At 44.2% G+C, this 25,256-nt stretch overlaps 1 protein-coding gene across 1 annotated transcript in view; it reads right to left on the reverse strand.

Annotated features, from left to right (window-relative positions):
* Positions 1 to 244: 244 nt before the first annotated feature.
* The window catches only part of tbl1xr1b (TBL1X/Y related 1b), a 26,850-nt gene continuing 1,838 nt past the window's right edge, over positions 245 to 25,256 (reverse strand). Inside the window, exons 2-16 of the mRNA XM_080011012.1 lie at positions 24,122 to 24,188; positions 20,566 to 20,669; positions 19,700 to 19,845; positions 17,181 to 17,400; positions 15,877 to 16,009; positions 12,382 to 12,523; positions 11,216 to 11,279; positions 11,036 to 11,133; positions 9,849 to 9,909; positions 9,061 to 9,182; positions 8,466 to 8,540; positions 7,962 to 8,089; positions 7,183 to 7,348; positions 3,542 to 3,643; positions 245 to 3,084 (exon numbers count right to left, since the gene is read on the reverse strand). Coding sequence (XP_079867138.1) covers positions 3,058 to 3,084; positions 3,542 to 3,643; positions 7,183 to 7,348; positions 7,962 to 8,089; positions 8,466 to 8,540; positions 9,061 to 9,182; positions 9,849 to 9,909; positions 11,036 to 11,133; positions 11,216 to 11,279; positions 12,382 to 12,523; positions 15,877 to 16,009; positions 17,181 to 17,400; positions 19,700 to 19,845; positions 20,566 to 20,623 — 1,542 coding nt within the window. The 5' untranslated portion in view covers positions 20,624 to 20,669; positions 24,122 to 24,188 and the 3' untranslated portion in view covers positions 245 to 3,057. The remainder of the gene's footprint in view (positions 3,085 to 3,541; positions 3,644 to 7,182; positions 7,349 to 7,961; positions 8,090 to 8,465; positions 8,541 to 9,060; positions 9,183 to 9,848; positions 9,910 to 11,035; positions 11,134 to 11,215; positions 11,280 to 12,381; positions 12,524 to 15,876; positions 16,010 to 17,180; positions 17,401 to 19,699; positions 19,846 to 20,565; positions 20,670 to 24,121; positions 24,189 to 25,256) is intronic.

Below are 25,256 nucleotides of genomic sequence, written 5' to 3' on the forward strand. Positions count from 1 at the left end.
ATCTCCCAGCATCTCGCTAATGGGTTCTGGATCAATAAATGAGAAAATAATGTCCCCTGTGAAGGTACAATTCCTTACAATACAGCATTTACTTATTAATAAAACATGGCTGCGTTAATATTCCCACGGTTCGATTCCTTAATGCCCGTGTCCTGGATGGAAAAAAAAAAAAAGAAATAATAATCGGCACCGTCACATAGAAGCTCACGGGAGACAACGGAAAAGGAAAGAATAACACTTTAATATTATCAAAATAAATTTTATTCTAGACCTTGAGATCTGATCACTGTCAGATCAGGGAGCTGCAGACTCTGCAACCATGTATGTGAGTGAGAGAGAGAACGACATCGGTGAGGGCAAAGACGACACAACAAAATTTGCAAATTGGTATTTACAAGGTCTGGGTGTTAAAATACATCAATATTGAAATTATGATTTCAACCTTTTTTTTTTTTTTCTTTTTTTGTTCATGTTGAGCACATCCGCTACAAATCAATCGGAATTACAAAAGTTATTTTTAAAGAGTACAAAACCTTCGAGGGCTTTTCTGACATAGCAAAGATAGAATTAGTACTTTAGGTAGGAACAAAAAATAGCAAACACACTCGAATGCAGTGTAAAAAGCTCATCTAAAAACAAGTACATTATAAAATACCATTTCGCTGTCATAGACATGAAATAGTGCTTTTTGTGGTACAGTCCAATCACTGTGGAACATATTAAAGCAAACTTCAAAATACTTTAAGCATCAGTACAAAATCTTTTAGTTTTTTTGTTTTTTTTCCTCTCATTCTTAATAAGTAACATTCTGAACAAAGACTGCGAACAAAGCTTCTGAGATGTAGAAAGACGTCAGCGTGGATCGAGCCGCTGGGGGGGTCGGCTGTGAAATGAAGTTTCGAATGCCGGTGGGGGAAACGCGGCTGAATTCTGATGCGACACCCAGAATTCGGGCGGGGCGCCACTTCACACCGACGCATTTCCAATTTTGACCCGGCGTTTAGAGCATTTTAACATCGGAGGTGTACGACGTCTGCACCCCGCCCCCCTCCTATACATCTAAAGTGCAGCAAGGGGACGTGTAAATACCCAGTGACGGGCAGCGTTTGTTTTTGTTTTTTTTGTTTTAAGCTAAATGGTTTAAGTTTAATGGTGTTTTATAAAGAACCGTTCCCCACGGCAGCGATCCCACGAGTGATGCGCACAAAATTCACACACTTCAAGCACGTCTTCAAAAATGTTACGCAGAATTTTGTGAGCGGCGTCGAAAGGAATCCCCTGTGACAGCACAGAAATATTTATATTTCACTTGTACAATGTTACAGCGTGTCATTTCCCCCTGCATCAAAATGAAACAAAAAAGGTCAACATTTCGCTTCAAATCGCAACCGCTGCGGACTCGGCGTCAGAGCGCCGGGAGCCCAACATGAAGCTGGGGGGGGTCTTGATGACAGGGAGAGCTTGGCGCCAAAGCAGAGGCCGGTAGTGTGTACTCGGGTCAAACAGAAACATTATCAAACGGGGTAGTTTAAAAAAAAAAAAAAAGAAAAAAAAAGGCATTTTAGTCTGAAGAAGTGTAATTGACGACGTTCCTCCACACGACACCGGCGTCACCACAATCACCCATCGCGTCAAACGAGATGGGAGCAGATGCCAGGACCGCACGGCGCTAAAAGGAACGCACTACGGAGACCCCCACGCTCAGGTGTAAAAGATAAAAAAAAAAAAAAAAAAAAAACAGGAAAAAAAAAAAAGTTATACTTGTTGATTTAATGACTAAGCAAAGCAGAAAGTGAGAGTAAAGGAAAGGGGTTTTAATTTATAAAAAATTTAGTCTGATTATCATTCAGCATTGGCGACAAGCCATGAGTTGAGGGAACGAGCAACACTGATAATAATGTCTGAAACATCGGTTTACATGGTTGCCGACTAGTGGTTCTGCAGCCGTCTCTCTCTCCCTCCCTCCACCTCCTTCTGACTCTGCGGACGCCGCCGCGCACCCTCACCCTCTACAGGGCAGGACCACCATCGGTTTGTGAGCCCGGTAGCAACCATCCGGGACAAATCCGCCGCCTGTGGGTTCCTGACCGATAAGGTAAAGCCAGGGAAGTGTGCCCACAATGTAACAATGACAGGGTGTGTGTGTGTGTGTCTGCGTGTGTGTCTGCGTGTGTGTGTTTGACAGCTACAGAGATAATCTCCCAGCCTAGAGGTTCTAGAATCACCAAAGCTCTTTATTAACCCGGTAAGATATTAAACACCTGAAAACCATTTGACTTTTAGAAGGGCAACAATCAAAGATGATTGAGAGCTGAGCCTTAGGTCAGCGGCCATTTTAATTTGTTAGAGAAAAAATAAAAAATAAAAAATAAAAAATAAAAAAATCAAGAAAAAAACAAAAACAAAAAAAAAAACAACAAACAAACCAACCACAATGTCAAAATGAATAGAAAACAGATGAATGGATAAGCGTTATAATCGGAACAAATTCCAAACCACTTTTCGATGTAATGTGATTATTTTAAAACTACAAAAAGCCTGCAGAGTGCCAGCAGAGGAGTCGCACCCGCCGCGTCATACAAAAAAATCCTACAGATCGGTTAAAGTCCTGGTTCCTGACGACATCCACGAGACGTAAAAACGCCGGCATGTGCAATATGCTCACACCGGCAGAGAAAGACAAGCTCGGTACATTTCTGACGCAAAGGATAATAATAATCCTCATGTTTTGGTATGAATCTTTCGACGGGGTCCTGTAAATTCTCGTGAAGCTTCGCTCGTTGTAGGAGAACGGAGGAATCCTTTCCCCACACGTCCATGAACACACCTGTTGTAATGTGTCGTGGTGTGCACGCGTGCGCACGTGTGTGTGTGTGTGTGTGTGTGTGTGTGTCTGTGTGTGTGTGTGTGTGTGTGAGAGAAGGGAGCTCCATTTGGCGGGAGCTCCGGGCCATGGCGTCAGGTGGGACTACAGCAGTGTGGAGGACAGGCAGGGACAGACAGTCATTTTGGCTATGTACACATTCGTAGTCGGTCCATGGCTCCCCAAAACGGGCGTCATTTTCTCAGGTCTAATACACAAACCTGGATGGAAAACAGGGAAAGAGAAGAAAAAAAAACAACAAAAAAAAAAACAGGTCAAGACGCAGATTAAGCCGTTGCGGTTGTAGTCCGTTTACCCAAATCCTATGTCGAGGGCGAGTGACATTCAGCATTTTATTACAGAGGTGGAAAATCCGGGTTCAGAAAGTAAAAACTCCACTCTGGGATTTCCAGTCAACCGTGAGGATTCGCCAATTTGCATCAACCCAAGTCCAACGAATGGATGTGATCGGCCGGAAGCAAAACATGGCGGGACTTTGGAATCATCCACCTCTGAATTTTACATTACATCAAACAGATTAACTGGATTCTGACCAATTTGAATGCCCTCCGAAAAATATAAACAATCCGTGGTTTTCCACAAAGTAGTGCACGATATGCGTTTCGGGGTCAGGTTGGCTCCTCTTTTGTGACTTTGGCGTCTGGCAGAGGGACTTACCGATCCGTCCGAGGCGCTGGCTCCCACTTTGTCCCCCGTGGCGTTCCAGCACACCTCGAAGATCCCACCCGTCCCCCGGTAGCTGTGGACTAAAGCGCCCGTCTGCAGGGGAGACACACACACACACACACACACACACACACACACACACACACACACACACACACACACACACACACACACACACACACACACACACACACACACACGTCAGCACAGGAGCCCCTCACCTTCACCACCTCCTAAAACATCAACATTACACCTACATGTCACAACAGGCAATGTTTAAATGTAGCGTATCTTTCCAAATACAGAAAATAAACAATATATTATTTTGTTATTTTACTCTAAAAATAAACTTTTTTTTTTTTTTTTCTTCAAGTATTGAGCCACAACTTTCTCTGTCCGTTTCAGTGGATGTTGAACATTGCCTGTCTCCTCTCTCTTTGCTATCTGATCATTTATCTGACTAACAGGAAAGGCTCACCAATCTTCAACCTGGGATTATGCAATTATTGGTCAAAGACGACCTGGCGGCCGTCTAGAATGTACGCTATACCAAGAGGTCGGATGTGATTCCCTTGTTTTTTATGGCCATTTTCTTTTTGAGAGGAACTCTGGCAAAGTAATGCAAGATAAGATGGCACTTTATTGATCCCCGAAGGGAAAATTCAGGCATTGCAGCAGCTCAAAGGGGAAGCATTAAGTACAGAAGCAGGAGAATGTACATCCAATTCAAAATATCTAAATACAATAACAAGTCCATCAGTAAAAAATAAAAAACACACACACACACACACACACACACACACACACACACACACACACACACACACACACACACACACACACACACACACACACCTTTACCAGCGATTCCCAACCTGAGGGCCAAATTGAGGGGAAAACACAGATTCTATATAAAAAATTTTAAATGTAAAAGAAAAAAAATATATTTCATGGTATTTTTTTCTTTAAAACCTTAAAAAATGCATCATCACTGATCGACAGGAAGTCATGTTAGGGCGTACTACTTCCAAGCCGGACCACGATCGACGTGCACCTGTACATTTTTTTAACTTGGGGTGATAATCAAAATGTATCGGACAGGCGGGACAGCCCCGCCTGTCAAGCAAAGAAGAAAGGTTCAGAGAAAGTATAGCGCTGAATATTTATCATTGGGATTGTTTTGGACAGGCATGGAAGACGAACCGTCACCGCTGTGCGTGGTGTGTTCCGAGATTTTATGAAACAAAGCTCTGAAGACATGTGAACTGCACCGTCACCCTGGGACAAAACACCAACAGTTCCTGTCCGAGCCGCTTGAATTTTTCGACAATAAACTCAAGGAGTATCAGGGCAAAAAAAAGGTCATTGACACGTGTGGGCACTTGTGGCCACTGAGAACACGAAGGCAGTGGAGGCGTCCTATCGGGTCGCCCAACTCATAGCCAAGCCTGGTAAGCCGCATACAATCGGCGAGAATTAAATTCTTCCTGCAGCAAAAGTGATCGTGGGGGTGATTGGGAGAGAAGGCGTGCAAGCCAATCAACCTCTTCTCATTGTCTGATAACTCAGTCAAACGCAGCATTGACGAGATGGCAGAGAATGTGTCAGAACAGCTGATAACGAGCGTACGAGAGTCGTTTTTACGCCTCCAACTGGATGAATGGACAAACATAACAAATCTGTTAAACCTGTTTCCTATGTAAGGTATGAAAACAATGGAGAGATAAAAGAAGAGATTCTGTTTTGCCAATCTTTACAGACGCGTTCAACCGCTGAGGCCGTTTTTGACATCCTGAACGCGTTCGTAGTTTCAAACGGGATTGATTGGTCCAAATGTGTGGGAGTGAGCGCTGACGGGGGCCGTGTGATGCTGGGCCAGCACAGTGGAGTCATCACCACTGCAGTATACACAGAGCAGCACTGGCTGTAAAGAAAATGCTGCAGATCTTAAGACTGTTCTAGGTGAGACGGTCAGAGTCAACTTCATCAAAAGCCGCCAACTGCAATCACCTTTATTTCCTGTTTTATGTGAGGAGATGAGCAGTGACCATAAGCAGATCCTGTTACACACCGAAGTCCGGTGGCTCTCAAGGGGGGAAGGTACTGATGCCAATTTTTGAATTGCGTGACGAGGTGAGGGTGTTTCGTTGGAACTCGCACATCGCTTCAGTGATGGCTGGCTAAATTGGGATACCTGGCCGACATTGTCAGCCACTAAAATGGACTCAACCTCAGTCTCCAAGGGAAAGCAGTGACCATGTTCAATGTCCAGAGTAAAATAGAAGCGACCATAAGAAAAATGGAGATGTGGGCCAGGTGAGTTGACTGGTCAAACTTTGAGAATCTGTCTGAGTTTTTGACAAAGGAAGAAGTGCGGCTTCCTGTCACTGATCAATCATATCAAAGACCACCTGCACGGTGTGAGAACCAAGCCGCACAAATACTTCTCCATCCCAGATGTGCAGTGCAGCTGGATCGAAAACTCGTCACCTAAGCCAGACATCAAGCATCAGCTTGTTGCCATGCAACATCAGCTTCTCATGAGGTGAGTTCATATTAATGTGTTCCTGTTAATGTTAGTTTTACGTTACGAACATTACACAAAAGTATTTTTAACCCACCTCTCTTCTTGTTTTACCACTACCGAACTGTATGAAAAAATAAAATAAACCATAAATATAAAATATAACAAATAAAATATACGTCCTCTGAGAACGTAGTGTGGCTCTCGTATTACTTCTGGTCAGATGTTGGCCGCGAACACTTTCAAGATTTTCAAGTGGGCCGCGAGTCAGAAAAGGTTGGGAACCGCTGCTCGATACTAATACTGGGTAGGGCGTCCCTTTGCTCTCAAAACAGCCTCAATTATTCTTGGCATGGATTCGACAAGATGTTGGAAACATTTCTTCGAGATTCTGGTCCATGTTGACATGATCGCATCACGCAATTCCTGCACATTCATGCTGTGATTCTCCAGTTCCATCACATCCCGAAGGTGTTCTATTGGATTCAGATCTGGTGACTGGGAAGGAAACTGAAGAAGACTGAACTCATTGTCGTGTTCATGAAACCAGTTAGAGACGACCTTTGCTTTGTGACATGGTGGATCGTCACGCTGGAAGTAGCCATTAGAAGATGGTAAATTGTGGCCATGAAGGGATGCACATGTTCAGCAACCATACTCAAATAGGCTGTGGCATTAAAACCATGATTGATTGGTATTAACAAGTCCAAGATGTGCCAAGAAAAAAAAACCCCCACACCATTACACCACCACCACCAGCCTGGACTGTTGACACAAGGCAGGTTGGGTTCATGGATTTATGCTGTTCAGGATCACAGCAGATCAGCAGTTACAGAAATACTCAAACCAGCCCGCCTGGCACCAGCCATCATGCCACGGCTGAAAACACTGAGATCACATTTTTCCCCCGTTCTGATGGTTGAAGTGAACATTAACTGAAGCTGCTGACCCGTATCTGAATGCACATGATTTACTGCTGCCACATGATTGGCTGATTAGATAATTGCATGAATAAGTAGGTGTACAGGTGTTCCTAATAAAGTGCTCACACACACACACACACACACACACACACACAATTTAATGCACTATGGGCTTCCTGCCGTACCTGGGTGTTCCAGATGTGGACACACTTGTCGAAGGATCCACTGGCCAGGTGCCGGCCGTCTGGGCTGAAGGCCACACTGTAAACGGGCTCCTGGTGGCGCGTCAGCGTGTGGATGCAGACGCCGCGCTCCACGTCCCACAGACGCACCGTCGAGTCGAACGACGCGCTGGGAGGGAGGAGGAATCAGGGGGGTTCACATGACGAACCTGACGGGTACAATCTTGCGATACGATATGTAGTGCAATGTAATGTTGATTTTAAACTTTTATTAAGTGTTCTTATTATAAATATGTAAACTGTTCATATGTCTTGAAATATATTTAAGGCACAGAGAGACCATCAAAATAAAAAAGTAGATTGTGAAAATGTTTACGTTTGCTGGCAGAATAAAACCAGTGGCCTGGCACAACTTTACCAATTAAAAAGGTGCTTGGAAAGCCAAAACGCTCCCATTTTGATGGTGGCATTAGTGTTTTTCCATCCATTTTTAATTATTATATTATCACTAATTAAGATCTGTACAGTTTGAAACAATGTGACTAAAATGGGGATCTGCCCTTGCTGCCACCTGTTGGTATTACTGAGCATTGCAACGTGACTTTCAGTTTCTCAATTTGATTGTTCATTTTTATCGATACCGCCAAAGTAAGACTTAAGTGACAATGTACTTTGTTACTGATTTTTGGAGCACAGCTCTACAACATACCATGTAAAGAAAGGAAAAACCAAAACAAAAAAAACAAAAACAGGCTAGTGGGGGTGTTCCAGTGCTGCCTCACCTGGCCAACATGAGGTTGGCACTGGGGTTATTGGTCCCAGGCCCCGTGGGGCTCCACTTGATGGTGTAGATCTCCTTACTGTGGGCCTGCAGGTCGTGGACACACGAGTCTTGCTTCATGCTCCAGATCTACAGAGACAGACACATGGGAGGGACTCTTACAACGGGGGGATTGACACCACTTCATCACAATTAATATAAGTCCCCGACTTTCCGACCTATTGCCTTTTCAGAACACAGACCAGCACATATTGAAATAACTTGCACATCATTTTTCTTCATTTAAGACATCTTACATCCTTCAATGCGTCTATCTTTTCTTTTATATCTTCCATCTTGAATATGGCGTTAGCACACACACACACGGTGACCAAAACACTATTTTAACACGAAATAACTATGATATGGTATGTCAATGATGTGGTACATATATGTATGAGGAATTACAAATATATTGCAGCACTCGTCATCACCCAACTGGCACCGGGTGTGTGTTGGAACTGACCTTCAGCGTCATGTCATCGGAGCAGGACGCCAACAGGCTGCCGGTGGGATCCCACTTGATGGCGTTCACCTCGTTCTACGGCGAGAGGAACAGAAACAAGGGGCGATGGAAATGAATGCGCTTCTGTCACCTCGACGACTTATTTAAGATCCATAGTCTGTGCTGAGCGTCCATTTACCATTCGTTCCCGCTTGACAAATATAGCACCCCCCAAAAATAAACTAAAGCGTGAATCGACAAACATGCAGACACAATTCATCACAGAAGTACGTCTGCTTTTATATTCACAAGCTATTTTATTTAATTGGAGTAAACGGCCCTCTATAAGAAAAACAAGCAACGTTTCTAAACGATGCGAGGCTTCCTTTTGAGAAGGTTCTGGGCTGTGCAGTTTTATTGAGAAGCACAGCAGGAAATTCGGCGGACTCACGTGACCCTCCAGCGCCCTCCATTGTCAAAGCGTGCAGAAGCCAACCGAGTCAATCGATGCGGCGCCTTTCCCCATCTGATCTGACGTCTGCACGCACGCTGGCTTCCCGACCCCCCCTCACCACCACCACCACCACCACCAGAGAGCAGCAGAACGCCGTCTTACCGTGTGTCCTTGGAAAGTCTTGACAGGTCGGTCCTGGCCCAGTTTGCACACGTGGATGCACATGTCTGTGCTGCAGGACGCAAACGTGTTGTTGCTCTGCCAGTCCACGTCCAGTGCCGGGGCTGCGAGGGGGGGGCGGAGAGGGGATTAAAACAATGGCTCCTCAACGTCGTCGCACTGTTAAAATGTGTTTATTATGTACAGCGCCCCAACAGTAAATAACTATGCCGTGCTTTTTTTCACTTCGCTCTCGTGCTATCTAAACTGTAAACTAGATGCAAACCTGCCAGGTCACGCATAGACCGCTTGAAGACCGCTCGAACCCTGCCCAAAACCCGTAAAACGGAGCCCAATTTCACAAGAACAACGCAAAGCTGGAAGACCAGCTTGTCGAAAATAATGAAGGGGGAAAGAAATGTTTATACGCTGGAGAATTTCGCGATGTTGCTTAGCTACCCCCCTTCCTCACACACCCCCCTGTAATATTTCCTAAGGATACAAGTATGCAGCACAACACAGAGTTAACATGGAGAGTGTCGGTCGGAATGTTTCAATAGGTTGTCGGCGCCAGTTTAATAAAGCAACAAGCTCGAGGACTTTTTTTCCATTGTCGGAAAACCATGGTTTTATATTCCATATTTAATTCAGTCTTTCAATGATTTATTTGGCTTTAGGGTGTTTCTTAAATAACAAATCAACAGTAAAAATGAGAATCCAAAAAACAGCGTTACAAAGGTCCAGTGTTGTGTCGTCATGAGTCCAGGATCCAGCGGACCCCCGTCACTCACCTGAGTGGAAGGGGAACTGCTGCTTGGCCTCCCCCGTGTGGGCGTCCCAGATGATGGTGGTCTGAGTGGGAGAAAAGAGTTTCCGTGAGCGACCAACTTTACTCAAACAAGAAAAGTCAAATAAAACAAATAAACACACCGAATAAATCGGAGAGACTAAATTTCACGTGAGGTACGCTGAAAAATACAGCGGCTTTGGCATGACGACGCTCAGTCTATTTTATTGATGAGTGATGGAAGTACCAACTTAAATGGATTGGACACAAAGCGGCTTATTCCTCTCAGACCTGCCAACCTTGGGAAAACAATGTGAGCAGCACAACAGTCTAGCAGTGAGTCTCTGTGGTGTTTGAGTCACTGCAGCTAAATGACTCACACCGTAGTCATCTCCTAATGAGGTGAATCACATCATATGTGAGCTACTACGGCAAACTATATACAGTATATACAGTATACTAATGATACCATGAGGATATACCGTTTGAAAAGCATCATCTGGTAAAGTTACCAAACATGTTTACCAACTAGAGATGCGGCCATTGCTTTTCTTGGGCGATTCCTATTTGATTTTTAAACATTTGACCTGCAGATTGTTTGTTTTCCGTAATTAAATGACAATTATAAATATATACGCAGGGATCAGAGCGACGGCCGCGTGGTCCGATTTCCCGAAAGCGGGGAGTGAGACGGTCTTGTATCCGTTCTTGTAAGGTGTGTAACTGTGGTCCAAAGTTCTATCTCCCCTGGTAGCACACGTGATGTGTTGATGGAAATTAGGCAGAACTTTAAGGTTCGCCTTGTTAAAGTCACCACACGCACACGCACGCACACGCACACACACACACAGTTGTTGCGTAGTTTCAGCTGGCATTTCGTACCCATGTATTTTTACTAAGAATTGCGTTGTTGGTATGCAAGAAGCGTGCAGGTTGGCAGGTCTGTGACCTTGACGACTCATTTAAGATCCATCGTCTGGGCTTCGCGTCCATTTACCATTCGATCCCCTCTACTTAACAAATATCGCACCTCCCAAAAAAAGCGCCGCGGGAATCTGTAACATGTTGACATGTGCCTTTATTTTGGGACGAAGCCCCGCCCCTGCTGTGCGGCTGTCCCAGAGAAATGTCTGAGCTCCAAGCCAGGTCGTTTGTCGGGCTTCCGTCCCAGCCGCGATCCTTTAGCCTCACCTTGTCGACACCGGCACTGAGGATGAAGTTTCCTTTCTTGTTCCACTTGAGCGCAAAAATAGGGCCTTTATGCTGACCCAAAGTGCTAGCCAGGTTACCTGGAAGACACATAACTTTAAGACACAGAAGAACAAACTTTTCCCTCATTCAGGCTGAAGACGCCGAAGCTGAAGAATTTACCGTCTTTCGTCCATATTCTGGCAAAACCGTCGTAGGAGCCGGTCGCCAGCAGCGTGCCCTCACTCTGAAAGCCACAGACAACTCGTTACGTTTCCATCAACCGCATACGACAAATTACAAGTCACACATTCACACTCCAGCTGCTGCACTCACTGATATTCTAGGGCATATTGACAACAGTAAATATCACAATATGTAATGATTTCTCCCTGACTCCCCCCCCCCATCACCCACTCTCTTTGCATTATGCGCAGAGAACAATCTTAGCGAGTCTAAGTCGTGCCTCGTTCCTCCGTGCTCCGTCCCCCCACACTGTTTATAGTTGTTTTATTTGGAGGAATGGGACTCGGCTCTCCATGTTGCTCTCCGCCATTGGGGCGCACGGAGAGCCGTATCCGGACGCAAACGATTCACAGACATAAAAATATATTTATGATTCCTCATTGAAATGTTCTCCGTGTGCATTTTGTGAGATTCTGTCTGTTTTAGCCTGTTACGGTAATGGACACTGACTTAAAAAAAAAAAAAAAAAAAGCGACCGCTCGACTGAATTATCTCAGTCGACTGACAGGTTTGACTGATGTCTTTCAGGGAGCAGCCCTTCCATAATGCAGTCTTAATTACAACATTTTATGATAACATGATTCATGATCATCTATGTCCCAGCAGATATCTAGTGTTGTATCAGGATATATATTTCGCCCAGTCCTACTTTGTCTTTTTTTAATTTTTATTAACTATTCAATTAATTTTAAATGTGGCTATTGACATAACCTAAATATACGACTTTGGCATTTTCTATTCATTTGTAATGTCTGGGGGAAAAAAAAGTGTTTACAGCTGAGCGTCAGAATAAGTCCCTTCTTCCCCTCATGGGAGCGACTTGGCCACATGCATCCGGTTTGGAACTGGAGCCTTTTGGCAGGAGTAGTGGTCACATGCCTGCACACTCACACCATTGGAGTACCAAAAACTGCACTCAAAGCAAAAGCACACACACACACACACACACACACATTTACATCTGTCATACTGTATTAGTTCTCACACACACACACACACACACACACACACACACACACACACACACACACACACACACACACACACACACACACACACACACACACACACACACACACACACACACACACTCACACACTCACATTCCAGTCTAGTGAGGTGACGTCTTTGTTGCTGGGTACGTCCTGGCCTCCCTCCCGGATGCAGTGCCTCAGCACCAGCTGGGTGGAGCCGCCCGAGATGTTCTCACTCAGGTTCCAGATCCGAGCAGTCGAGTCCCCGGAGCTGTGCACACACACAGGCGCACACACAGGCGCGCACGCACACACACACACACACACACACACACACGCACACACACACACACATTAGGGACAGTACACATAAGCCCCTTTCCTACATGCACCAAAAACCGTAAATCTACTGGCAATGTTCCGTGTTGGCGTCATGTGGGAAAAGGAACTGGTGTCGATGTTCCATAAAAGTCGTTCTGTAAATTTCCCCACTCTCAACCTAGTATAATTTGCGGGAAAATGCCGGTACCGCTGTGAATGGAAGTGTGTGTAAATGGAAGCGTCAGATTTCCGTGCTTTTTCAGTGCTTGTGCACACACATTTGGGTCTGTGATGGGCCTACTAACACACAAACTGTGCAAAAAAGACAACCCAGTCAGGTTTTTTTGTGGGGTCCCTATTTCAGAAAACATTTGATTCAACAAGCCGTTCAGATTTGTGTCTCCTTCCTACGTCACATTGAGACACATTAGAATTAGAACCTCCCCCCATCTGAGTAATCCACCCATGGCTGGAGAAATACCAAGCACCGCCTGGAACTGCCCTGTTGGCTTCACAGACCAGCACAAATCAACTGTCCGTGACACAACTGCAGATGTGGGGAATGAAGTATTCATGAAAAATAATTGTGCTGCGTGTTTCTTTCCTCAAATTTTTTTTAAATTAATTAATTTAAAAAAAGATATGCGGTCGCCGGTATGTTAACTGTAGGCTGCGCCACGCAATCTGCTGCACGTTTCTCCAAGCAAAACCAATAACAACAGTCTGTTTTTATTCTAGATAAATTTATTTTATTTATTTTCTGACGTTTCCTAATTGAATGAAAGAAAAAACAATACCCTGTGCGGTGGTCCGGTGCGGTGTCCACGAACGCCAGAACAAACCTTTAAAATAGGCCCTGTAGATATGAGTGAAGATTGAGCCACTTCTCATCTCAAATTTGTTCGGAAACAGATTTTGGTGGACTGCTAAGGCGAAATAAGAGAAGGTTGACGTACTTCGCACAACGTAACCCTACTACTCATGCTCAAACCCCATTGGCTCACAGAACTGGGGCCTCAGGAGGGGTGTCACAGGCTCACAGAACAAGGGGCGTGGCAGCTGATTTACATCTAAAGCGGCCGTGAACCCATCCCCTTGAACAATAAACACAAAAAAATAGCCAGCTATTCTGAAAGGAAAATGAAACAGAATTTGCAGACTAATTTCATTATAGTTATATTATATGTTAAAGCTACAAAGTTACATTTAGGGGTGAGAATCACAGAGTAACTCAGGATACTATCCCGATACATTGCCCACGATAACGATGGTATCACGAAACAGCGATTCTGCGATATTCGATAGATTGCAAGACAATTTCATCTATGATACATCACAATATTGGTGTAACTGTGTAAGTAGCCCTAAAAAGGCAAAAAGCAGGAATTATGTGTTTGACAACTGAGATGAGACAATGTACAACAAAGATATCCAATGTTTAAATAATACCTTAAAATATATAAAATATTCAATCAATACTCAATTGTTAAATTACAGTGGAATATGAGGCATGCATGATACCATCTTCCTTTAAACATGGTAGTGAAGGAAATAATTGGATTAGATCCGCCCCAAGTTACTGAATTTAATTTCAATAACCAGTCACCAGTATCAGGTTTGGTTCCTCACGTTTATAACAAACTAAATCTCATGAAAATCAGAATTAAATAATTTACAGTGGGTTTTGTAGAGAAGTCTGCATCTCTCGATACACATCGTCTCAATTAACATTGTATTTGTTAACTAGAGAATCTTGACAGCTCCAATATGGCGGACGCACAGATGCATCGCGGTGACATTGGTATCATTGCTCATTCACGACATCATAGCGCCACGCACCGCAGACCAATCATTGTGCTTCAGAGTAAAAAAACGGCAGCAACTGTCTTGCCTAGCTCCTTTTCACTGCAACTCTGCAACTCATTTATTATCACAGGATTTTGAATATAGAAGCAGAACGCATTTGCGTCAAGATCATGCAAAATTCTCTTTGGTTATTGAGTTTAAATTCAGCCCGAGTTTGCTTTGCTTTGCGTATGCTTGGACCGGACGCTGTCCTACAAGCAGCACCTGGATGAAGTGAAGGCCAAGACAACCGCAAGGGTCTCGCTCATCCGCCGCCTTGCAGGCTCGACTTGGGGAGCTTCCCCCCAGACCCTACGCATATCCACGCAAGCCCTGGTCCTACCCGTAGCGGAATACTGTGCCCCTGCCTGGAGCAGAAGTCCACATGCGAACAAGGTGGATACTGTCATCAACAGCGCCCTCCGGATAGTAACTGGCTGTCTGAAACCCACCCCTGTGTCCTACCTGCCAGTCCTAGCTGGTATCGCCCCACCCAGCCTCCGACGGGAAGCAGCTACCCTCGCCCTGGCAAGGAAAGCCCAGAAGAACGACTGGCACATCCTACACAAAGCCACAACAACACCGGCACCACCATGCAGGCTCAAGTCTCGCCATCCCTACAACAAGGCAGCACAAGAGATGCTACAGTCGATCCCTGACGACTTGTCCAAGGACGCCTGGCTGGCAGCATCCTGGAGACAATCGTGGGAGTCAGCTGCGCCCTCCCGCATCCAACGATACATCCGGGACCCAGGAGGAGGTGTAAAAGGAGAAGACATGCCACGCCACCTATGGACCTCGCTGAACCGCCTGCGTACTGGCGTCGGGCGCTTCAAGTCCTCTCTAAAGAAGTGGGGCCTATCCGACAGTGCGTCATGCGAGTGTGGCGAACCTGAACAGACTGCCGAGCACATAATCACCAGCTGCCCCCTATACAGCCCACCCTCAGAAGCTGGCCTTTTTGACCTAGGACTGGAGACGAGGGCGTGGCTATATGACACTGAGTTGGCCATCTGATGATATACGAAAGAAGAAGAAGAAGAAGAAGAAGAAGCCCGAGTTTCACACAGAATAGTAAAGAACAACAGAGCTTTCAGAGCGCTCTGTTAAAACAGCTGGACAGCTTGGCCACGGAGTTGGAAACTTTATATCCAATATAAAGAATAACTGGTAAACACCAGCTAACGTAATGACCTGGATCTGGATTCAAGAAAAAAAAAAAAAGGAAAAGTAGATTCCAGTAAACTCCATTCCATCTTTTGGTAACCAGTTAGGAATTTCCTCAAAACCAGCTTGACTGGATTAACACCACAATAAGAGTGGGAGGAAACGGAATGAAGAGAGAAAAAAAATAAAAATAAAGTGGAAAAAGGAAAGTCCAAAATCCACAGACAAGTAGAAATGGGAGTGGGAGAAGCGGGGTGTAGGATAGAAGCGCAGGGCGGTGCTGGTACCCACCCAGAGGCCAGGAGGTCGTTGACGGGGTTCCAGGCGCAGATGAAGACCTCGGACTCGTGTCCCCGCAGCACCATGGCCTTGTTCTGGGGGATCTCGACGTCCCGGTCCACCTCCATCATCTCTGCATGGTGGTCTGCGCGACGAAGGCGAGGGAAGCAGAGAGATGAAAAACCATTCACGACCACAGAAGGACACGACCACGACCCGACACAACCGACATATCGGATGTGTTTGTTGTGGTTCTTGATAGAGATGTTTTTTTGTAATATTGGCTAACATTTTACACCAATCTATTTTCAACCTTCAGCATTGATAAAGGAAAAAAACAAGGTTGAAAAACACCTTCCAGCACAATATTGCTTATTGCTACTGGCCATTATAAGCGGGCAAAAAGAGAAACACTTTGAGGCACCAATTACCACAACAAAAACGTGAGGTGATAAGAGGTGAATTTGGACACAATGCTTGTGATAGAATGAACACACAGTCAGAATAATTCAAACCATAACGTAAAAAAACAACAACAATAAACTGCACTAATGCTTCTTATTCCTGGAGAAGGTTTAGCTGGCTGTGACTGTGACATGCAGTGGTTTGATACAACAGACTACTACTTATTGGAAGTCTCTTGACAAAATGACGTCATGTAATGTGGAGAAGCTGAAGTCATTTTAAAAATCAGCAACTTTCGAGATTCTACAAAGTAAGGTGTGTGGTTCTTAATCTAATTTCAAGATATGGTCATAGTATATCAAGCCCTTGGTCTTTACAGAGAGCAATTGAGCATGTTTTGTGGCTTCCATACAAAAACCTGTCAACCGTGTCTGTTCGGTTGTCCCCTATTTTTAGACAGCCTTTTTTTCATGAAAATTAAAATTCTCACCCCCGTCAAAGGCGCACGCACGCGGGCAACACACACACACACACACACACACACACACACACACACACACACACACACACACACACACACACACACACACACACACACACACACACACACACACACACACACACACACACACACACACACACACACACACACACACCCCACCCCTCATAAAGAACAGAGCTCCAGCAGAAAGCAGTTTCTGGTAAACACTGGTTTCACTGCAGCGTGCCAAAGCCTCTTTGTGTTCCGCAGGGATATCTCCCATCATCAACATTTCCACAAAGTGGTCAACACTTTTTTTTTTTCTTCTTCTTCTTCTTCTTCTAGTCAAGAAAAAAATGATAAAAAACCCACTCCTGTTTGTGCCTAAGCGCTGATTCAGTGATTCCTTTGGGCCGTGCTGCCTCCTTACTGGCTAAGGTGTGGGCTCCGTTCTCCTCCCCGTTGGCAGCTCCCTCTCCGTTCTTGGCGCTGCCCTGCATCCCTGCGGCGCCGCCGCTGCCCGCCGCCACCTGCTGCTGCTGGGCCAGCTTGTCCCGGTAGGCCTGCTGCCGCGTCTGCACCACATCCGGCATCACTGCGTCGATCAGGGACAGCGACTCGATGGGTCGGCCGTCGAACAGGGTCCCGTCCTGCGGGACACACAAGCGTGTCACATCGTACCCGGAGAGCTTATTACAACAACAATTCTGATTCTTATACTTCTACTGAAAAACATACACTTAGACCAAAGTTGGGTTTAATAGATGATAATTACAGATATATGTATAGTCTGTCTTTCTACATCCAACACGAGTAGGGCCGTCACAGCTATGAAATAAACGCTTGATCTTGATTATTTCAACAGCTCACCATCTACTGAAAAATTGTTAAATTCCACTAATATGTTTCCATCCAAATTTAAGAAGCATTTATCTACCTAAATGTTTATGTTCCTATCTTCAATGCCAATGTGTAATGTTGCTCTTCTGCAATGGGTGGACATGCATTATTACAAGTTAAGCACAATTAAATTGTTAATCGCAATTATTAGTCATCCAGTGAAACTGTCGGCCCAAAGGACACTTTTATTTGGTCACTTCTTATTTCTTTGAGACAGTGGCTTCAGAAGGTAATCAGACCCCTTCTTTTTCCAAATTGTTATGTCACAGCCTTATTCTAAAATCGAATATATTACACATTTTCCCCTCATCAATCTACACACAATACCTCATAATGACAAAGTGAAAACAGATTCTTCTACATGTTTGCTAATTTATTAAAAATAAACTGAAATATCACATTTAGATAATTATTCATTTCAGACCCTTTGCTAGGACACCTGAAATTGAGCTCAGGTGCATTAATACTTCCATTGGTCACCCTTGAGATGTTTCTACAACTTGATTTGAGTCCATCTTTGGTAAATTAAATTGATCAGACATGATTTGGAAAGGCACACCTGTGAACTGTATCAGTTCCCAAAGTTGACAGTGCATCTCAGAGCAAAACCATGAGGTTGAAGGAATTGTCTGTAGACCTCCCAGACAGTATTGTGTCGAGGCACAGATCTGGAGAAGGGTACGAGAAAAATTCTACAGCACTGAAGGTCCCCAAGAACACAGTGGCCTCCATCATTTTCAAATGGAAGTGGTTTGGTACCACCAAGACTCTTGCTAACGCTTGCTGCCCGGCCAAACTGAGCAATGGGGAGAGGGGGGTCTTGGTCAGGGAGGTGACCTAGAATCCGATGGTCACTCTAACAGAGCTCCAGAGTTCCTCTGTGGAGATGGGAGAACCATCCAGAAGGACAACATCTCCGCAGAACTCCACCAATCAGACCTTTACGGTAGAGCGGCCAGACGAAGCCCCTCCTCTGTAAATAACACATGACAGGCACCTAAAGGACTCTCAGACCAAGAGAAACAAGATTGTCTGGTCTGATAAAACCAAGATTGTATTCTCTTTGGCCTGAATGCCAAGCGTCACGTGTGGAGGAAACCAGTTACCGCTCATCACCTGGCCAATACCATACCTACAGTGAAACACGGCAGTGGCGGCATCACCCCACGGGGACGTGTTTCAGCGGCAGGGAATGGGAGAATAGTCGGGATCGTGGGAGAGATGAACGGAGCAAAGTATGGAGCGATCCTTGGCGAAAAACCTGCTCCAGCGCTCAGGTCCTGAACTGGTGCAAAGGTTTACCTTCCAAAAGGACAAAGGCCCTAAAAAATAAAGCCAAAACAACGCAGGAGTGGCTTCGGGACAAGTCTCTGAATGTCCTTGAGCGGCCTGGCCAGAGCCCGGCCTTGAACCCGATCCAACATCTCTGGAGAGACGTGAAGATGGAATAATGGGAGAAAGTCCCCAAATACAAGTGTGCTGAGCTTGTAGCGTCGTGTCAAAGAAGACTCGAGGCTGTAATCGCTGCCAAAGGTGCTTCAAAGTACAGAGTAAAGGGTCTGAATACTTATATAAATATTATATTTCAGCTAATTGTTTTAAACAAATTTGCAAACACTTCTAAAAACCAGTCTTCGCTTTGTCATTATGAGGTATTGTGTGTAGGTTGATGAGAAAAAAATAAAAATTTAATCGATTTTAGAATAAGGCTGTAAAACAAAATGTGGAAAAGGTGAAGGGGTCTGAATAGGTTCTGAAGCCACAGTAACTTCAATATCCATGTTACCTAAGGCTCTTGGTGTATGATTTTATTTTATCGTGGATGTTCTCTGATGCTGATACACTAGTGTAGCTTGGTATTGCACCCAGCACATCCCTCTTTTCGTTAGTTGCAAAGGCACAAATTAAACCCTTAAAGAAAGGTTATATACAATCCTAGAATAAAATAAACTAAATACAGAACACATGGGCCTACTTGGGCCAGCCCAAGTAGCCAGCAGGTGAAAAGTTCTACGCGGACTAGAAGTTTGAAGATTTCGGGTGACCGACCTCATTGATGCTGACTTCGGCCTCCACGTACTGCAGGCCCTTCTGGATGATGGAGATGAGGGCAGCAGGGGGCACCAGGGCTCCATTGATGTTGGACTGGCTGATGTGGCTCTCTATGCCAAAGGTGAATGCTGAGTGGGAAAAGCCTGGTGGAGGCACGGGAGAGAGGAAAAGATGAAGGGGGGGGCGTGTGAATGGCAGGAGGACAAAAAGGAGATATACCTGAGGGTGTGATTCACGATTCTTTAAGGAGTGCATCTTGTAAGGGCAACGTTTGAAACCACGGGAAAAAAAATAAAACATAAAACACCCTGAGCTTGCCGAGTAGCGCGTAAACATAACCTCACAGACACCTTCTAGTCGGAATAGAGACTCAAGATGCAACACTTCAGAATCCTGTTCTCATTGGACGTCGCCAAAAGGATGCGTTGATGCTGGGCATATTGACGAAATCAAATATCACAATAACATTTAGCTTTTAAATGATACCTCAATATTTATTATTTGACCATTTCTGGGATGACTATTGGTGCTTTCATAAGAATATTTTCACACAAGAAATATTTGAGAACCAATTATCAGTAATATGGATATGACCAAACGGGCAGGGAAGTTCAGAAAGTTGCATTTCTCATCAGTAATGCTCCTTAAAGACAGCATTTAACTATAATCACCATATTACAATAACCAAAATTCCAGCCATGTCTAGTCAACATGCACTTGTCAATATTACAATATTGATATTATATAGTTTACTACAATTAATGAAACGCATTATGAAGAAGTAAACTCTTATATCCATAAGCACGTAACGCATGCATTGTGGCTTTTTTTCCCCCTCATCCATGGATTTTTCCCCAACCTACCTGACTCTTGCAGGTATCTGTACACCAGGAAATTGACCTCATCACTGCTAATGCTCATTTTTAGTCCTGGTGATTAAACCATTGGGTCAGCACAGGAGAGGAGCCTAGGTGGAGACAAAGAACACATTGCACAATGTCAGGCTTTGTGTATGTGAAGCAAGGTTGCATTATTACACACCATAAGTCATTGGGTGGTGGGAGTGTGGGTGTGTCATGGTTTTCCCAAGGGTGGTGCTATACAGGTCAAGGCAACGAAGATATGAGTACAGGTGAGGGAGGGATGATTCTTTAAGACGATTTTCAATATTGAAAGGTAAATAACTCCATGCATTGTCTTTTTGTCAAGTTTATTAGATGCACATTTAATACAGGCTTCTCTGCACCAAGTAGAGTGGCTATTACAGTGGCTACAATAATCTTATGCTGGAGCAGTATTTTTTTTTTTTTGTATTTTTTTTTTTTTTTTTAATAGTCACTGAAATATGAAAATGTGCAATCTACAAATCCCAGAGGGCTGAGATTCCCGCAATGACGACACGTTCACACGCTGCGTCTTCCAAATTCTGCATGCACAAGAGACACACAGCAGACACGGGGATAGAGTTAACTAAAGGCGCAAAAAAATTGGGTTCCACGAAATAAAGAAGAGACAAGATCTGACACACAGAGGAGTTGTGCAAGAGGAAATTCAACCACAGGGATTCAACCACATGATCATTGTTTATCAAAAAAGGCTGAAATAAGCAGTGTGCGCAACTCCGTCACCGACACTAACACACACATTGCAGAGTTTTGCCAGAATTATACCGTGTGACAAATCACCTAGGGGACATTAAGAAATCAATATAATCACAAAATTCCACAACAAACACACAATAATCACGACAATATGAAGCACTGTTTCCAACCTTTTCCATTCAAAAAAGGCTTTCCCCATAATACATGGGAAATGTCAGAGGTAAATAGAAGGATTTGTGACCACCAACAATCTTAAGCCAGAACCAGAAGCCAGCATCGGCCACACTGAACTGTATGGCAACAAGATTAAAGCAAATCTTTAGAGACTGGGGGGGGGGGGGGGGTCCACGATAACCAACCAGTCCGATACAGATCCAATATTGTTCCTTTTTTAAATTATCGGAACAGTTATCTTGACTGATACGCTCGCCAATAAAAATAGCTTTTTATGTGATGCACGCGCTCCTCTTTTTCAGTTCGGTTCAATAAGGGCTGGGTCGAAAAATAATGAACCTATCATTTAAGTCCACTGAACTCAACAAACCATTAAACGCGCATGCAATGACATTTTACCTGATTTTATCTGCTCCGATTACGATCATATCAAACTCCTACAAAGTCTATGGAGGCAAGTTTCCACAAAGTGGCATATATCTTTTTCTCTTTCTGAATTTGTTCTTTGGTACTTGGTACGATCAGAATCAATGTGTGTTTGGAAACACGCAGGAAGGCATCACGCTGGCATGGCATCTACATAAAAAGCCTTATTCTTTTTTGCTAAGTCAGTTACAGCAGTGCCAAACCTCATTTTAACATGTAAATGTTTCCCTTGGCCCTGATTCAAAACATATTTTGTCGTATTTGTCTGTACTGGACTTTTGCTCTTTTTCAATTGCACTTTTCTACCACTCGACTAATCATGGAATAGTGTGCCACATGGACTGCGCAGTTAATTTCGCTGACAGCAATTATGTCCCCTTCTTCTGTCTTTAGGTGATGACTACTTTGCACACGACCCTTAAATCAGAATACCAATGATGTCAGCATTAAATCAGCATACCAATACATGTGAACGATGCTTACATCCAGTTTAGGAACAATTTACCTTTATCACCTGAAAAACCCAGGCACAAGTAACTACCTACATAGGAAATTACAAAAAGGAAGACTTTCACGGAAATAAATGCAATAATGATGAGGCCGAAAAAACAAACAAAAAAAAAAAAAAACTAAAAAAAAACCTTAACCTCACTGTTTCATGACGGAAGGAGGCAACCACAAGCAGCAATGGTTGTTTGGCACAGCCATAATGTAGTTCAAATCATCTTTAAATGTGGTGGTTAGAGAAGCCAAGTGGCCGTAGGCATGGCACTTGTTTCCATTCATTAACTTACAACTGGAAATAATTACTGGCCTTCCACGAGTAGGAGGCTGACTGGTGGACCAGAGGCCCCGGAGGAAACAGGCTTCTGAGCCTCGGCAATAAAAGCCGACGTGCAGCGAACATCCCCATGCTGTATTTATTCAGGCTGAAACCAGCACTGTTGAAAGAGCACTGTGGAAATAAACAAGTGGCTCGATGACAGACAGTATTTCTATGGCTTCCATCACGGCAGCCGGCTGAAAAGTCAATATGTGTCCCCAAGCGCGCTTCCTCCTAAAAGCCGAGACCCAAGACCACGCAGAAGCCCTTCATTCACTGAACACTTAAGAGGCTGCAAATGGGATCCGGGTGCTTTGGAGTGCTTCTCACCGTGAAACACGACCAAGAGAAACAGAGCCAATTATCTCAATAACTGCCATATGGGAGGGAAGGTTTTGCTGGAGATGATACCAACACGCACAGTTCAAATTATGTAAAGTAAAGGTTTTGCTTCGGGGTAGCAGATTAAAAATAAATAAATAAATAAAGTCTACTTTAGGTTCTTGAGATAGCAAAAAACAAAAAACAAATCTACGATAGTTAACTCCTTCAGACCACAACCTGTAATCTCTCTGGAGATAAAACAGGCCTGACCTTCTGTGAGAATTTGCCTGCAACAACTCCTCCCACGCGTTAGAAAAGGCTAAATGTTGAACACCATCACATTAAGTGTACGCATCCTAGAAGGCAGCCATTCAGCGCCGAAGACACTCAAACACAAATGAAAACCTTGGCACCAAGAGTGGCCCACTCAACAAGAACGACCAAAAAGGTCAAAGCTGCATCCTCTGTACAGCAGCCAACTTCCACTGTTAGGACGCACTGCTCAACACATTCTCTCTCCATCTTTGTCAAACAAGTACTGCTTGAGCATTGAACAAGCCCAACGTGTACTCCACATTCCAGCAATAATAATACAAAAAAAACAAAACGGCGTAGGACCTTTGGAGGAACACAGGCGGGCAAACATGTGAACTCCGGGAAAGCCACGCAATGGTAGCCTTTGTCGAAAAACTGTCAGAGAAGACAACTCGCTCAAAACAACATTTCAAGGACTCTGAAAGAGCGAGTGTTTCTATTCCGGCACACAGAAGCCGCTTCAGGTTAAACAGCAAGTCGAGTGGATGATTGAACCCCTCCAACCCCCCCCCCCCCCCCCCCCCCCACACACACACACACACACACACACACACACACACACACACACACACACACACACACACACACACACACACACACAGGCACACACACCCCTCGTTGGTCCTAGCTCTACAAGTATCAAGGACGGACTGACGCAAATGGATGGGTACAAGAAAGTCAATATTCCCAACAATGTGATCACAGAAAATGAAAATTCTTATAGGTGTTACGCCATCACATGCATTGATAGATTACCCATGTGATCCAGCGGTCTTCAGATGTTCACCATAGCGCTGTTGTCCTGAGCAGGAAGCCTGGATAACTGTGAAAACAGCAGGAAATTGGCATTTCATTCCATCTTACATAAAAATGAGAATTGGCAGACTTTCTGATTTGATATTACAATAAACTCTAGCTGCCAACTTGACACATATTTCATAGCATAATTTTGACATGTTTACATATTTAATACACCTAGGTCAGGATGTAGGATATAATATAACTGTAAGCACACCATTATGACAAATGTCTACGGTTTCAGTAGCTTTGGAAGCGAAATCTTCTGAAGCAGAAGCTTTAAGAACAGACAAGCGTTAAAAAAAAAAAAAATCCAACAATGCAAATTCACCATTTGTTCATTCATTCACGGTAGCTAGACCCTGCCAAAATAGATCTCGATTTTCTCCTCCCATAGCAAATCAAATATAAGGTATCCAAATCAACTCATCTATGACATAGCTTGAGTGGCCCGTGAAAACAATTTTTTTTTCCAATGACTCGTCACCCTGTTTCTCTGAAATCCCTGCATTACTACTAAATGTGAGTCATTAAGAATAAATTCTGCTTCTCCTTCTGCACATGAGCGAACATTCACAGAAGTTGTATTAGAGAACCACAATGTAAAGAAAACGTAGAAGAAATCTGGGGGATTTTTTTTTTGTTTTAAAAACTTAAGAACGCAAAAATATGGATATGCAAATAGAAATCAAAACCCATCCGCCAGTTGCGCTTCTGTTTTGAACAAGCTTCCAGACAGGAAGTTGACTCGACCAATCAACTTGTTTGACACACAGGGCCACGTACGCGTTGTTGAGATTTTGGAGGCGGGTACACGCCAGCTCCTCTGCGGGCCTACCGCTACGGTTACCCACAATCCCCTTCGTTGCGTAGCTCCGCCGAGATGTGTGCACGTACCTCCGGAGAAGCATCGTTCAGACTTTATGCATCTGTATTATTGGACAACTACTTCACTACGAGAGCTTCTAAAGTGTGGACGGTTCGATACCGCTTCGATATCACCTTTGTCACTTTTCAAGTCGGGATTTAATTTTGCAAGTTTCTTGGTATGTCTCATTTTGCCTGAACAAATCAGTGATTAATATAATCACAG

The sequence above is a fragment of the Zeus faber genome (genome assembly GCF_960531495.2).
Source record: "Zeus faber genome assembly, chromosome: 12".
In the NCBI taxonomy this organism is placed as follows: domain Eukaryota; kingdom Metazoa; phylum Chordata; class Actinopteri; order Zeiformes; family Zeidae; genus Zeus; species Zeus faber.